This window comes from Kwoniella mangroviensis (assembly GCF_000507465.2).
Source record: "Kwoniella mangroviensis CBS 8507 chromosome 1 map unlocalized Ctg01, whole genome shotgun sequence".
Classification (NCBI taxonomy): domain Eukaryota; kingdom Fungi; phylum Basidiomycota; class Tremellomycetes; order Tremellales; family Cryptococcaceae; genus Kwoniella; species Kwoniella mangrovensis.
The window spans coordinates 2473719-2487815 of record NW_027062533.1 but is presented as its reverse complement, the minus strand read 5'-3'; the positions used below and the strand labels follow the sequence as shown (position 1 = coordinate 2487815).

At 45.6% G+C, this 14097-nt stretch overlaps 5 protein-coding genes across 5 annotated transcripts; 3 read left to right on the top strand and 2 right to left on the bottom strand.

The window, feature by feature from the left end:
* Positions 1-304: 304 nt before the first annotated feature.
* On the bottom strand, positions 305-1837 carry I203_100912 (septum formation protein Maf; the record flags this gene model as incomplete). Its single annotated transcript, XM_019145874.1, has 10 exons — positions 305-383; positions 470-525; positions 631-699; positions 787-829; positions 893-929; positions 983-1043; positions 1117-1223; positions 1337-1403; positions 1472-1576; positions 1688-1837. The coding sequence occupies 10 exons, from the start codon at positions 1835-1837 to the stop codon at positions 305-307; spliced, it is 774 nt and encodes a 257-aa protein (XP_019004433.1).
* Positions 1838-2254: 417 nt separating this feature from the next.
* Positions 2255-3271, top strand: I203_100911 (uncharacterized protein; the record flags this gene model as incomplete). The annotated part of the gene is made up of 3 exons (XM_019145873.1): positions 2255-2603; positions 2728-2816; positions 2966-3271. 3 exons carry the CDS (start codon positions 2255-2257, stop codon positions 3269-3271), a joined length of 744 nt encoding a protein of 247 aa, XP_019004432.1.
* A 4193-nt stretch (positions 3272-7464) lies between these two features.
* On the top strand, positions 7465-9311 carry I203_100910 (uncharacterized protein; the record flags this gene model as incomplete). Its single annotated transcript, XM_019145872.1, has 4 exons — positions 7465-7721; positions 7808-7873; positions 8674-9116; positions 9193-9311. The coding sequence occupies 4 exons, from the start codon at positions 7465-7467 to the stop codon at positions 9309-9311; spliced, it is 885 nt and encodes a 294-aa protein (XP_019004431.1).
* Positions 9312-9635: 324 nt separating this feature from the next.
* Positions 9636-12972, bottom strand: I203_100909 (uncharacterized protein; the record flags this gene model as incomplete). The annotated part of the gene is made up of 10 exons (XM_065516764.1): positions 9636-9686; positions 9750-10223; positions 10310-10507; positions 10594-10752; positions 10840-10883; positions 10970-11522; positions 11619-12012; positions 12083-12225; positions 12311-12442; positions 12511-12972. 10 exons carry the CDS (start codon positions 12970-12972, stop codon positions 9636-9638), a joined length of 2610 nt encoding a protein of 869 aa, XP_065373582.1.
* Positions 12973-13323: 351 nt separating this feature from the next.
* Positions 13324-14052, top strand: I203_100908 (uncharacterized protein; the record flags this gene model as incomplete). Its single annotated transcript, XM_019145870.1, has 5 exons — positions 13324-13348; positions 13407-13417; positions 13482-13514; positions 13592-13702; positions 13969-14052. The coding sequence occupies 5 exons, from the start codon at positions 13324-13326 to the stop codon at positions 14050-14052; spliced, it is 264 nt and encodes an 87-aa protein (XP_019004429.1).
* Between the last annotated feature and the right edge of the window lie 45 nt (positions 14053-14097).

The following is a 14097-nucleotide window of genomic DNA, read 5'->3' as shown; positions in this document are numbered from 1 at the left end:
CAGACGACGGTGTCGAAGAATGTGATCGATGAATTTCTACCTACCTACTTACTTGAGGAATCGTCCGTTCTATATCAAACTTCACTCGAAATCAATGTGACTTAATTTTGTTACAGCTTTGATGTCGATGACATGACGATGAGCCGCTCAATCCCCACAGTGGGGCGGGGGCAAACGTATATCGTATGGTATGCATGAGGTGGTCAATGTAAAATGATGTGATGATCGGCCAGAAAATCATATATTCTCACTGGTAAATGTGTCGAATTCCAAAATATCATTGTATATCCTGGGAGCTAGTTAATTACTCCTTCCACGCTTCGTCGAATACACCTTCAGAGTCTAGCTCAGATATCCACCTCCAAAATGCAGATGAAGGGAATCTAAAATGAGATGAGAAGAGAGGTCGTTAGCTGACGTATGTACCAAAGCGCACGATCAAATGCGAACAGGAGAAAGTATCACTCACCCAACACAATTATTGTAATCACCATCTATCTTCTCTATCAAAACTCCACCAAGTCCCTAAAAACAACAAGATTGTCAGCTTTCAATTCGTACTAGATATATACAATGGATTCCACATCAGTCAAGCTGAAGTGTGCTGACAAGAAGAAACCCTTCCCTCACTTGTATAGCAAATCCACCGGCTCTATCGATACCTTCCTCAGAATCTACATAAGCCTGAATAGTTTCTTTCTGCGAAGCCCAGCGAAAGAATGAATCGATTTAGCTTTGTACTGTTTCTCAAGCCACTTCATGCGTTATAGCTTTGAGATGACATACAGAATTATCATAGAATTGTACAAGTGTCGAAGCCGATATCGATCTATATGAAAGCCTGATTAGCTACCTTCTACCAACATTGGCGGAACTTCATCGCTTGACTTACTGAACTTTGAATCCTGGAGCTTCTACCGTAGGATACACTATCCCAACGGAATCAGCTGATGCTTCGAAGGGGTCGGGACAGCTGACATACCTATCGATACACCAGTGATCACCTCGCATTGTCTACCTGACATGGAAGAGAGACTTCGTATCTAGAGTCAAATCAGCATGATTTCAGTTATATCTGATATTTCGATCACATGGAACAGCGGCAACACAACTCACCTGCTCATGTTTGTTTATTGGTTTTTCTAGCACTTCAGATATCTCACCGTGATACTGTCCACCTTCGACTGTATCTTTCTCAGGAGGGAAGATGACCACTGTATCGGCTGTTGCACAAGATGTCAGCTAAGAATCCAAAATCCGTATCATCCATTATAGACGATGTAGTGAGATTGACAATGTGGTCGACTAAGTGAAATGGCTTCAGAGTGATACCCACCAGAAATCACCAGATCAGGCGGGTCATACTCATTCTCCTTGACCAACCTCTCATAAACTTCCATTGCCTATCATTGTTATCCGGTTCATCAGCTATGATCCTTTGTGTGACATCCGGGATTGAGATCAAGCTGACCTTCTCTGCACCAGTCGCTATCGGATAGTCAGCCAGCCTCCCCTGAAATCTCGAGTGCGGTAAGTCCTCTGCGAAAGTCGAAGGGACAATCTCTGGGTGGAAATCCTAATAATGCATAATCAATATATCAATGCTGGTCAGCACTGCTCCACGATAGATGTCTGACGTGTATGAAGTCATGTTGATTCAGTCGTAATGAAGGGGGGAAACACTCACGGCCGCAGCAAAGATCTCTTTCCTCCTTGGACTTGCAGAAGCCAATACCACCCTCTTGTCCTTCAATTTCTGAAAGATGGGTAATGGAAGTGCTTTGGGACCGACTGGTGAGGAGCGGGTGAGGGATGATTTGGAAGGTGCTTTTCCCATCTTGAGGAGTTTCTATCTTATAGTCGTATATAGTATCTAAATGCTTGTCGGTGAGGGTGTATACCTAGTCTATACTGATGATACGTCTGCCATCGTCATTCTTGTGCTCGCTAGCATCATCATCATCATCATCAATATAGCTCGACGGCGTGATGCTGTTGTTATCACTCCGGAGATCGTTACCTTCTCCGTCTGCGATCCGTGATGGTGGAGGTGCACTCGTATAATGACGTCTGGGTTAAAAGTGAATAGCTCGATACGAGCAAGGTATTCTCGATCTGAATGCCGTTAGATTGTAATGATCCAATATCGTCACAGTATAGATATCCCAAGTGTACCACATCCCACTATTCTATCGAGAAGACTGCAACTCATCCATAATCGACCATAGACCTATCCAGACGGTAGCAATACAAAATGGGCGCCTCATCATCCAAAGCAGCTCGTCGACTCCCCACCTCCACCACCTCATCAAACATCTCCCGAGCCACAGCGCAAGGTGTCAAACCTTCTACACTACCCTATGGCGGACATCCACCTCCCGGATCTCCCAAACCCCCTCCAGATGGTCAAGAGCCCGATCCATTGATGGAGGCTCCGACGTACCTCGAACAAGGTCTAGCAGGAGAGACGAGGACTCCCTCGGAGCAAGAAGGCAAAGTTCAACCTGGAGATAGGGGAGCGAATGTGGGTGCTGAAGCTGATGCCAAGGGGATGGCTAGGGGTGGAATGGGCAGAGTGGAATTTAGTGGAGCTAAAGACGATGGTAGGTTATACAGGTTCAGCAGACCATAATCATCATGACATATCCTCACTGATCTGAAACGATTCTTGTGTTGAGTGTCCGTCTTGTCATGTTCTCAGCTGATCAGTTGATTCTATTGCATTAGCTATCACCAAAGATGCTATGGATCCTCAATTCATGAACAACCTAAGTAGGTTAGGTCAAGTACGGATCCAAGATGCAGGGGAGTTCGTGGTGAGTATAGTTCTCTCGTCCAATCTCATCTCATATACAGCTATCTATCTTGGTCATCGAATATACAAAATATACATTCGTATTGCTTTCTAAACATTTTTTTTCAAAGTTCATTTGCTAATTATCTGAATTGCTAAATTCATACCTAGCCAACCCAAGCTCAACGTACTCTTCTCTCCCGATCATCCCACCCCGAATACACCACTCCCCTAACTCCCTTCAGCGCACCACCATCCAACCACCTCACCGTCCCTCTCCTCGTCTCACTACTTGATAAACTCAAGTCGCTCTCGCCCACCCAGGACGCCTCGGCTGTGTATAAGGAGTACGGCGTAGAGAAGAGCGTGATGGACGACGTGAGGAGATTCGTCAATAGTGTTTCGGTAGCTGAGGAAGATGAAGTCAGGGTTGAGGAAGGGGAGGAAGTTAGGGAGATGAAAGCTATCTGGGTATGAACGTTACGGAACTTTGTGGGAATGGTAGGAATGAATGCAAATCACACATAGTAATAGTGCAATGAAGAGTATGCATTGATCATCATAGAACAGGATTTGATAATGTGTTCAATGCGTATCTCCCGGAGAGAGCAAAATCCCTTTTCGTATCAACAGTGTTTATCTGACTGACCACGGACCAGACCAGCAGATATCAAACCGTGAGACCGGATTGGTGTGATGGCTGAAATATCTGGCGGAACGAATGCGTATACACAGATCGACATGACGTATGTACTCTGTCATCATCAAACACCAACCTTACCATTGCCCCATTCACGCCTACATATCTATCGCTACAATATCCCAAGGCTATATTGAATCCTGTCCTTCCGACAACAGAGTAATCTGTACACCAAATCATCTACAGCCATACACCTGAGCTGTGCATCTCGGCGAACTTTAAACTTCAGAAAATCGAATTACCAAGCTCCATTCAGCTCGGCCGGCCCTTGCCGAACTATGTTTGCCAAAAATCCTCTTAGCTCTGCCGGTCGTTTTTCTATGCTGGATCAAGATCCAAAGGTACGAAGAGAGAGGCATAAAATGCACAAGACGTCTAGGGAGCAGGGAACGGGCGACTCAATCCCTATCCTTGGCTGTGTTCACATCATAAGCTCCAACTCTGCTGTCATGAAAGTAGATTGACTGGACTGCTGTAAACTCTGGAGGGGAAGGTATATAAAGACTATCACCAACCTATGCATACATCTTCGCCGCATTTATCTCAAACTCTATCTTAGCTAGGTATATAACACTTCGGACTTTCGATTGGAGTAAGATTCGATTGTATGGCCGGGGCACCTGAGGAGAGCCGGTTTGAGCGAAGGAGAATCGTTAGGAAGAATGAAGATCGTTAGGGAGTATGAGGATGGATAGTATCAGGAAATGGCGAAGTAGTGAGTTGATATGGACTAATTGATCGACCAGCACTAGATTATTGCTACGAGTTCGATGGGGACGGAAAGCTGATGGGGCTTGAGCCATGATCGATGAGGGATTGCTAGAGATCGAGGAAGATTTTAAGAGTGGGGCGATTCGAAGCCGGAGATCTTCACTGAGAAAGGCAATGAAAGACGCTGGCCTAGAGTTCAGATTTACTTTCTCTCTGCCACATAGAAGATAAGCTATCTGCTCTGTTCGGATCCAACAATGGCGAGGCGGGACCAGAGTGTGACGAGTGCCAGATCGATGGTTCGCGAAGTCCTCCTTCGGTGCGGACCTCAGGGTCAGCGAGGAGAGTTTCGCGTGGCATACATCAATCTGGCACTTACCGTAGAGATCATCCAGTGTTCATCCTCTTCAAACCTGCTGCTGCCGCCGGCTATTGGTCAGGTGCTGACAGGAACCGAGTCAACGATGGTCGTACGGGACCAATTTCCTTTTACCAGGATAAAGTTCGAAAGTCCAATCGTGGCGGACTTCAAGATGGCACCTTGTATCAAGAAGAGAGTATCGACAAGACCGAGGTAGGCATAAGCATCAACACGCATACGTGGAGGAAGATGAGCGGTGGGGGGATTTTCAATCAAGGTCTGTGATGAGGAATGCTCACCAGTGTAGAGAAGCGAAAATGAGCTTAGCAATCTTCCAACTGAATCCGGCTTGAACCATCGAATCTGGTATTCCACCTTGAACCATAAGCTCTTCCGGTCGCAGAAGCAAGGCTACCGAACCTCGTTGACCTGGGTGGATGGTCAGTTGTGACATAAAGGTTTAATTGTCAGTCAAACCACCCAAGAGAGCGAACACAAGAGCATGGGTCGTGAGGTGGCATAAGGGTTTATCGATCAAACTTGGTAATCAGAAGTGTCGACGGCATCACCCAAACCCCTATCACAGACCGGGCTCAGCTGAATATCTGTATTAAGAACTTGGCTTCGAGTTAACTCACCTACCAGACACTCTCACATAATCACAAATCATCTAATGGTATATGCCGAAGAGTTTGAGATGGACCATCGTCTTCGGTGGGTCCATCACACCTAGCAGTCGGCATTGCTCCCTATCGTAATCGCATGTCAGGGGGAATGCGTCAACAGACGGAGGTGAAGTTGTTCACCATCGGTGGAAATGAGAAGCATTGGTCGAGTCTCAATGGAGACTATGGGTGGGCTATTGAGAAGCAAAACATGTCAGCTAGAGTAGGTGTACAAGGTACAATTCCCTTCCGACACTCTTGGCAGCTCTTCATCACATACTAGATATATCAACCAACACACACCTGCGAGTAGTAGGAAAATCTGACATTCGACGGAGATGACGGACGGTCCACTAAACCATCTGACTGAACTTACCTACGATATCTGATCCTTCGAGATGGTAATAATTTTCGGCCCATTAACCTTCTGTTCATTCTGCCTTCAGCAGTTTCTCATATCACCAAAAGTCTTACAAAGGTGGATAGTAGCTTTCATGTTCTTGCTCGAGGACGAAGAAGTCGAGAGGGTATTGGGGTTATTTATTGGCATCAACGAAGGGTACTCAGTAATTCGGCTTGGACCTCGTCTCGCATTCCATGTATCAGTGGGTAAGGCCCCTAGCGAGGTAGGCACTCAGCAGAGCCAAGGTATGCTGATTTGAGGGATATATGGCAACGTATGAAGCTGATAAGAGATATTCAAGTGAAGAGGAGTAAGGAGTCTTCGGTGTGCTGAAACAAAGTCATTAACATCTCTCGTCAGCTCCGATAACACAAGCTGAGTGACTGAGTAATACATCTCTTACTCACTACCCCATGACTGATGAGGCTGATGGTCTTCTTGTAATATAGGTATTGATCAATCCAATCGGAGAGGTGAGATGTGTGATGACTTGGAACCAGACCTACTATGTCGTATGTGAAGTCAGTATCATTCCATGACGGGTTGGCTAACCCACTCCTGATGCTACTAGGATCCTATTGTACTCACGTTCAATAAAGAGTACAGCTACGGATGAGAGTGACTGATACCTATCCGAAGAGTTATGGATACTGATCCAAAAGACGGGAAAAATATAAAGGTTGAGTGGTGAATCAGTGATCATGAACTAATTGAAAACCGACTGTCAATGTTGTCAAGCTGATATTCGATCTACCAGACTGCGTGAGGAGATCATTGCTATTCTCCATCGAGCATGGATGTTAACAGACACGAAAGACATCAAAGAGAGGAGAAAGGAAACAAAAGTCACAGCTACCATTCATGTATATTCATCGATTGATGGGTGGTACTGTATTCTGCGGTCTGTGCGTTCCTTTGATCTACGAGTACAGCACACTGATCATCAATCGACACACGCACAAGTCAGGGCACCTACCACTGACCAGATGATTGCCACTCACACAGACTTATATCGAGCAGGTCTATAACCCATTAACACGCACCAACACATGCCTAACACCCGACATCCTCCACAACACCGACGAATATACAGAAACAAGTAGGAGGGCATGCCACATTCCGAGAAAACGCCGGTCCAATCTCGTACCATGTCGAGGTTGAACTCTACCCTCGGGTACTCAGTCGGACTTTGAAGCCGTCGGCATCGACATGGTCTCTTCAGCTCCCTAGACCGGTCACCCGAACAGGGGCAGGAGAAGAGGAAGGATTCGGTCGGCATTGACAACATATCGTGCCACGAACGTCGTCATATAACAAAACCGACATGAAATGTCAAGATCCGAGTAAGAGTTGATTCATGTTTCACAATCTGACATAATATCTTCACTGGAACCTTGGGTAGATCAGGTCAAACATTACAAATCTGTAATGATCTGACTAAACATCCAAAGTGGCATCGTCATTGTTTTCTCATGACTTCATGAAAATCGATGAATATCAGGTATATTTTCTGGAGTCGTCAATCTCTTGTCCAACTTTGACCACTACAAATTCACAAGAATCATGCACCGCTTCTAATACATGTCATTGATACCCTGGGACAACCTTGTCTTTTATATGGGTGCCAAAAACAATACACTGGGCGGCAAATCATGCACAATAAGATATATCAGAATGCAATTCTTGTACTTACACTTCTTCCGGATTTCTTCACTCTTTATTATCCCTTTTATATCGTCTTATATTATTCTCCGTTTTTAAGTGTAAAATCTAGTATCTTTATACCAATCAAACTCGATTTGTCAACAACTTCTCATATTTTTGTCAAACATGAACAATATTTCAGAAGCAAACAGGGCCGAAACCGCCTTTTTTGAAGGTATGCACCTCGTCTCGCCACCTTCCCCTTCCCCACCGCTCCCAGGTCTCATTGCAAATGAGATGAGAACTCCCCCCTCCTCTGATGATGAGACGGGAGATGGTCTTTTTGATCTGTGGTGCTGGTCTGAGCCCCATGACCAAGACCAGCTCGTCCAGATTAGAAGAGGAGATCAGGAGGATCTGGAGATGTTGGAAGCTGTTGAGCGGTAAGTCAAACGACTCATATCGATACATTTATGCATCTGTGTCGCAAAAGATTATTCAGCTGACTCCTTATATGAACTCAAAATAGTGACAGTCAGAGCGAAGATGATGTCCGCTTCCGATTTGAGATCGATAAGTACGCGTTTCGCGCAATGTGAGTAAAATACGTATAGACCACTTTCATTTCTGCCTTATTTCTCTTCTCCTATATTTCTCATATCACGGTATACTGCACAAACAAATCGTGTATGTAAAAGGACTCTACTGTCATTGTGTTCGAGATGTGGAGATTTCCGAAAAATTGAAAACCACCCATGATCAACCTTATTGCCGAAATCATTCACGTGCGGGACTGGCGCTTTTGCCACCCACTGTACGAAGTACGAAGTAATGAAGTACAAATTGTACTCTTCTTCACCGTCTAGAACAAAGGTTATCCATCTATCTATCTATCCATTGATCAGATACGATACGATGTCATATACCTGACGGATGTATTATACATACACATCCCTCAAAGATCCCGAACGAATATACGATCATCATATTGTACTATACAGATGATCTTCATCGGTCGATTTTTTGAGGTGATCAAATACACACTACACAACTCTACGAAATAAGATTATCCTACTTTGTGCAAAATTGTGTGATATATCCTATCAGGATAAAGTCCACACACAAATGTTAGCGATCACATCTTGAGTATGGTACGGCACACCCGACCTCGACATGCAAGCATCGCCTACCCATCGATATATCCCTCCCTTCATTTTGTCACTTCGCTATTCTTGAGTGGATAAATTATGGAAGGACGATTCTCACTGATGCTGTCTCTCATTTTGCAATGAGTGTTGATGAATAAGTAAAGCTGACCAATGATGCTATTGATGTGTCTGCGTGTATGTGTTGCTGTGTGAATGTGTGGATGTGTGCGTGATGTTTTGAATATAGGATCTTCGCCGATCAACAAGGATGGTACGGACCTCCTCCAATCGTTCTTTCTTTGCCGGCCCGATTAGACCTGTATTCTCAGGGCCTGCTCTCTCCTGCCGAAGAGGAAGACCTCTTTAGGTCAATCGGCATCACTGAAGCGGAAGCGTCAGCTGCCTTTTCTTCCTTCTCTGCTCTTGCCCCCGTCCCTCCCCCTCCCCCTCCTCTCCTCCCAGCCTCCGCTCCGGTCGAGGCAGGAGCCCCATTCTGGTCGATTCCGGCCGTGGCGGGACCCTCGTCGTCCCCCATCTGTTCGTCCGCCCCTTCTCCTCCTCCCCCTCCCCCTCCCCCCGACACCGAGACGAGGGATGAGCCCCCTGCCAAGAGGCGAAGGGGCAGGCCCAAGATCGTTCGACCTTCTCCTCCTTCCCTCTGCCAAGGCAGCCGAGGAATACTCTTTTTCGGTAAGTGATTCCCTTGACTGCAAGCTCAATATGTTGTACGTTCATGCTGACGAAGGACACTCATTGAATTTCTCAGTTGGCGAGGTGGCTCCCAACGCCACGGACAAGGAGAGTCGGCGTCGGAGGGGGTTCACGGTGCGAGATGACGCACCAAGGAAGAACGGTGGAGGAGTCGGAAAGAGGGAGAGGGAATAGGGATGAAAGGTGGAAGATGGACAATTCGGTTCTCTTTTCTTTTTCTTTTCTTGTAGTCGTTTGTTTTTTCTGGTTCGAATTAAAAGATACCAAAAAAAATCGTAAAAGACAAAACCCAAAAAAAAAACCCCCGTTTCTTTCGTTAGTTTCGGCAGTTTCTTTCTCTCTTAATAAAATTTCTTTGTAAAAGGTTTGAAAAGTTTTGTAGTCTCATTGAAAAGAAAAGAGAAGAAAAGTAAATTTGAAAACCAAGTGGAGAAAAGTTCAAACCCACAAAATGCATAATAACAATCATAGAGAATACAACTGCGCATTACCAGTACACTATGACTTGTCTGACGAGTTTGAGTTTGAGTTATCATATCTTGCTTTCGCCTACAATCAATAAAAGTCAGATCGTCAGTGTGTATTCATGTTCATGGATCCTGTGGCACGTACCATATCAAGAGCTCTCTGTTGAAATCCACCTGGACCAGACCATCGTCCAGCTTCCACTCCTTTACTCGCCCCTAGACCGGCTCGATTCTCGAACTGTTGCACTAAAATCGGATCGACTCGTCCTTCATTATCCTTACCTAAACCTGTACCGGTCTTCCAGCCCATCTTAGCCAATAACTGGTTCCCAACGTTACTCTCGTCCTTGCCAGGTTCCATACCTGGTAGGGGAGGTGGTGGAGCAGGTGAAGGTGGTTTAGGTCCTTCAGCGAATTTACGTTTCTTAGCTTGTTCCAGTTGCCATGAAGGTGATTCTTCAGGTATAGGTACAGAAGGCTGGTTAAAAGCTTCTCTTCTTTCCGCTGCTCGATCTCGATATTTAGGTTGCTGTGACCCTTCTCCTGTAGTTGAAGATGCACCTGCTGCATTCTTGCGTTTCATGCCCGCTTCTCTTGCGTTGGAGTCTGCTAAATTCGTCTATAACCGTTGAAGTAAGTACGAGTCAGTGAAAATGGGCATCGATCGATATGAATTTCATAGGTAACAAGAGAACCTCAACTCGCCTTGTGCAAGTCCGACTGAGCAACATGCTTTTTGAGTACATCTTCAGTCTTGAACTGTCGCTGACACAGCAGGCAAGCGACTTTACCGGTAGTCGCAAGTGTCGATATGTCGGTATAGTCAAAATCATCCGACGAGGTAGCGGCTTGAGGAGATCTTGATGGTCCAGGAGCGCTAGATAGAGAAGCAGTCGGAGAAGTCTTCTCGTTTCAAATGATATATAATAGGATCAAGTCAATAAAGCGGTTCCTCTTATCGAACAATCTAACGATGAAAAGAAGTTTACACTTTGTTCTCCACCTAAGGAACTACCTATGGGTCGTCGGACGCCTAAAGTCGTATTGACATCTGAAATACCTTTTGGCGGAGCGTTGGAATCTGCCGTTGGTTCAGGTGCGGCCAGTTCGGATTGCTTCGTATTCCATTTATTTATGTTTTTCGCAATCTGTGAAAATCAAACAGGGAAAAGGACTGTGAGCAAAGACTCGACCCATGTAGAAAGGTGTGCGGGCCTCTGCCGACTTGTCTTCACCTTTCGACTAGACGAGGTTGGCGGGATGATGAAGACCCCTTTACCTGTGGCATGACGGACAAAATATGGTCAATAAGGTTTGCCATCATTTCGAGCGATGTCTTATGCCACGATAAGAAAATGAACTTACTTCGTGATAATAATACCGAGTCCTTTCCTACCAAATCTTCCTCCTCATCGCCTCCTAGCAAGTTCTTTCCGGTAATGGGGATAATGCCAGCCAACTCTTCCTTCTTTTTACCCTTACCACTGATCTTGATCGGCTGAACACCACCAGCGATATTGATGGGAGCTATGCTTGTCGGCGCAACTTCAGCAGGAGCCGATTGGGGTACTTGAGGTGGAACACCAGCGAGGTGACCAAGGAAAGATCGATGGTAGGGAGTGAGTTGAACGAGACCGTCTTCATCGATCACAGGTGCACCTGAGGTGAGTGTCTCGACAGCTCCTCCAGCTTGATGCCAGTATGCACACCATTTCCCTTCGGGTTGATCGATAGTATCGCTAGCTATACCACCGTTCCTCGAAGGTCGTAAAATGAACTCCCCACCAAGAGGTCCCGCAGAAGTAGGGATGAATGCCGCTGGATTGGCGAATGATGGTGCGACAGGGACGTAGTTGATGACGAAACCGTTAGGTTGATGCTGAGGAGCGAGCAGGAAGGGGAGAAGGGCAGCGGCGAGCTGGAACCGTAGGATCAGCCATGAAATTTGTTATACGATCAGACATCTTTAGGATAAGTACGTATGATATAGGATATGTCGAACAAGATCACTCACCTCAGCTGTGGCCAACTCGACAAAAGCATACCCCCAATTACTCCTTACATTCCTATCGACAATCATTACAACCCTCACGATCGTACTTTCAGCAGCAATTTCTTTTCCTATTTTACCCATCATTCTAGCTATTTCTTGACTGACTCTCGATACTATATCATTGGAAGTGGTACTGGCATCTAAGCCACGGAGAAGTAACACTCTTTTACCTGCACCGAATACACCTATATCTTTCATACCATCATGAGCGGGTCTGACATAAGTCGGTTGATGGACATATGGTTGACCTGCACCACCGTGACCTTCATTCGATGGTAGAGTAGCCGAAAAGTCGATTTTGACTTTGCGTGGGTTGGAATGCGAGTAGAGTGCTGGCATCAATACCGCTGGGTAACTATACGATTTTATTCCATCAGTTCATGAGCGACTTCTCAGGCAAATAGAGCAACCAAGCTTTAGCTTACTTGATGTTGATGAATTCTTCAGCACCGTCAAGAGTCTTGAACTGAGCAAAACCAAAACATTTTGACACTCCTGTAAATTTATCTTTGACGATTTTGACAGTTTCCAATACTGCTTTGTGTTCTAGTCGTAAATATCCTGAGAACTATAAAGATGGCGTGAACGATCATCAGCTGGTTCATCTCAATCTAATTGGGAGACTATAAGGTCAGCTGAGATATGCAACGAACATCTTTCTCTGTCAATTCTGGATCCAAACCTAGGAAGATTATATCTCTCGAAGGTTCCGACGGACCTTTGGCACCTCCTCTCTTAGGATGCTGAGGATATTCTGAATTAGGATAATCATCACCTTGTTGTGCCTACTTTCCAATTGATCAGCTATCCTTCCCTATTACTGACGAGCAAAGGTTGAAAAGTACCAACTGACCGCTAATTCCTCTACGTCCCTGCCTCTCTCCCATTGAGGTTCCTCCCTCCCACCATTATTATACTCTCTTCTAGGTGGGGGAATCCTCAATTCTTCTCTATCAGCCATCATCCCTGATCCCCTCCTGTCCCAGTCCCTCTCCCTACCATCATACCCTCTAGGCTGCCTAGGCGGAAGTCCATATCTATCCTCCTTATACCTAGGGCGATTATAATCATCGTCATACTGTCTTGATGGAGGTTGATAATCGTCATACCCCCCTCCTCGTCTTGTAGGAGGGTCGTCGTACCGTCTTGGAGGAGGGGGAGGCGATCTCCTCGCAAGTGGATACGGTTCTCTCTCATCTGCATATCGTCTGGGTGGAGGTATGTCATCCCTCATTGGTGACAGAGGTCTTGAAGGGGAGTATCGTCTGGGACGATAGTCCGGTGACCTCGATCTGGACCTGGGTCTATAAGACATGCTGGGCGTTAATGATTGTTGTGACCATGCAAAAGATGAGTTTGGTATCCATCGTTGCATAAAAGTGAATTCACGTTGGATATGCATCTGAGCTTGAAATGAGGGACAACGACCTCACAACAAACTAAAAGGTGAAGCCGATATCATGACGTGGGATTAGTTACCCAGTTACCCTGCAAGCACGTGAGTATCAGTGGGCTCAACGGAATCAAATGTCAATCCCTTCCTCTCTCCTTCGTATGTGGGATAAACCAACCACCTGCAGTGATATTCTCATCCATCTCCCTACTATGAATACAACGACAAGGACTACCAATACAATCACTCACATAGTATACAGACATAGGCAAAATGGCAGGAGGACACGGAGGATTTGGTGAGCTTCACCTGATACAAATATCGCACATATAGCTGACAAATGATGATATACTTAGAACCGGTAAAGGTATATATCGCTCTCTTCCTCCCCCCTCCCGACTTTGTATGACTGACCGGCGTATGGTATATAGCTCGACCCAGCGATCGAAAGATGGTCATCGATGGTACGTATCACCATTCGAAGCAGCTCCGATGATTTCGGCACATGTGGAAGCTGATGTATGCTCTTGCACGTATCCAGAGAGAAAATGTATTTCAACATTTCAAATTCACGAGAAGAGCTACTAGACAAGTGTTCACTTGGGGTTTTGTGGTGCCTGCTTTGATTGCTACTATCGCTGTGACGTTCGATGTGAGTCAAATATTCTCTGCATGAGGCAGAAAGAGGGGAAGGAAGGGCTAGAGAAGGGTATGATTTTGTCATGAGAGAAGGAGAATGGACAGAGTAGGTTAGAGGAAGATCAAAGAAAAGGGTAACGAAGATGATCGACGGTAGTTGTCTCGGGGAAAGGAGGATGATATACTTCGGGTCCATTGATCAAGTTCATCATGATCTCATATATTGATAATACCTGACACCCGGATTTGTATGCTAACATCACTGTCATTTCCTCTCAGAACAAATACGATTGGGCCGGTAAACAGAAGGGATCATCGCTGTTGAAGGGAACACCAGCCAAGCCAACTACATCAGAAGAGTAAATCAGATAAATCATATCGAGATGTATTACTATGACATAGCAAAAA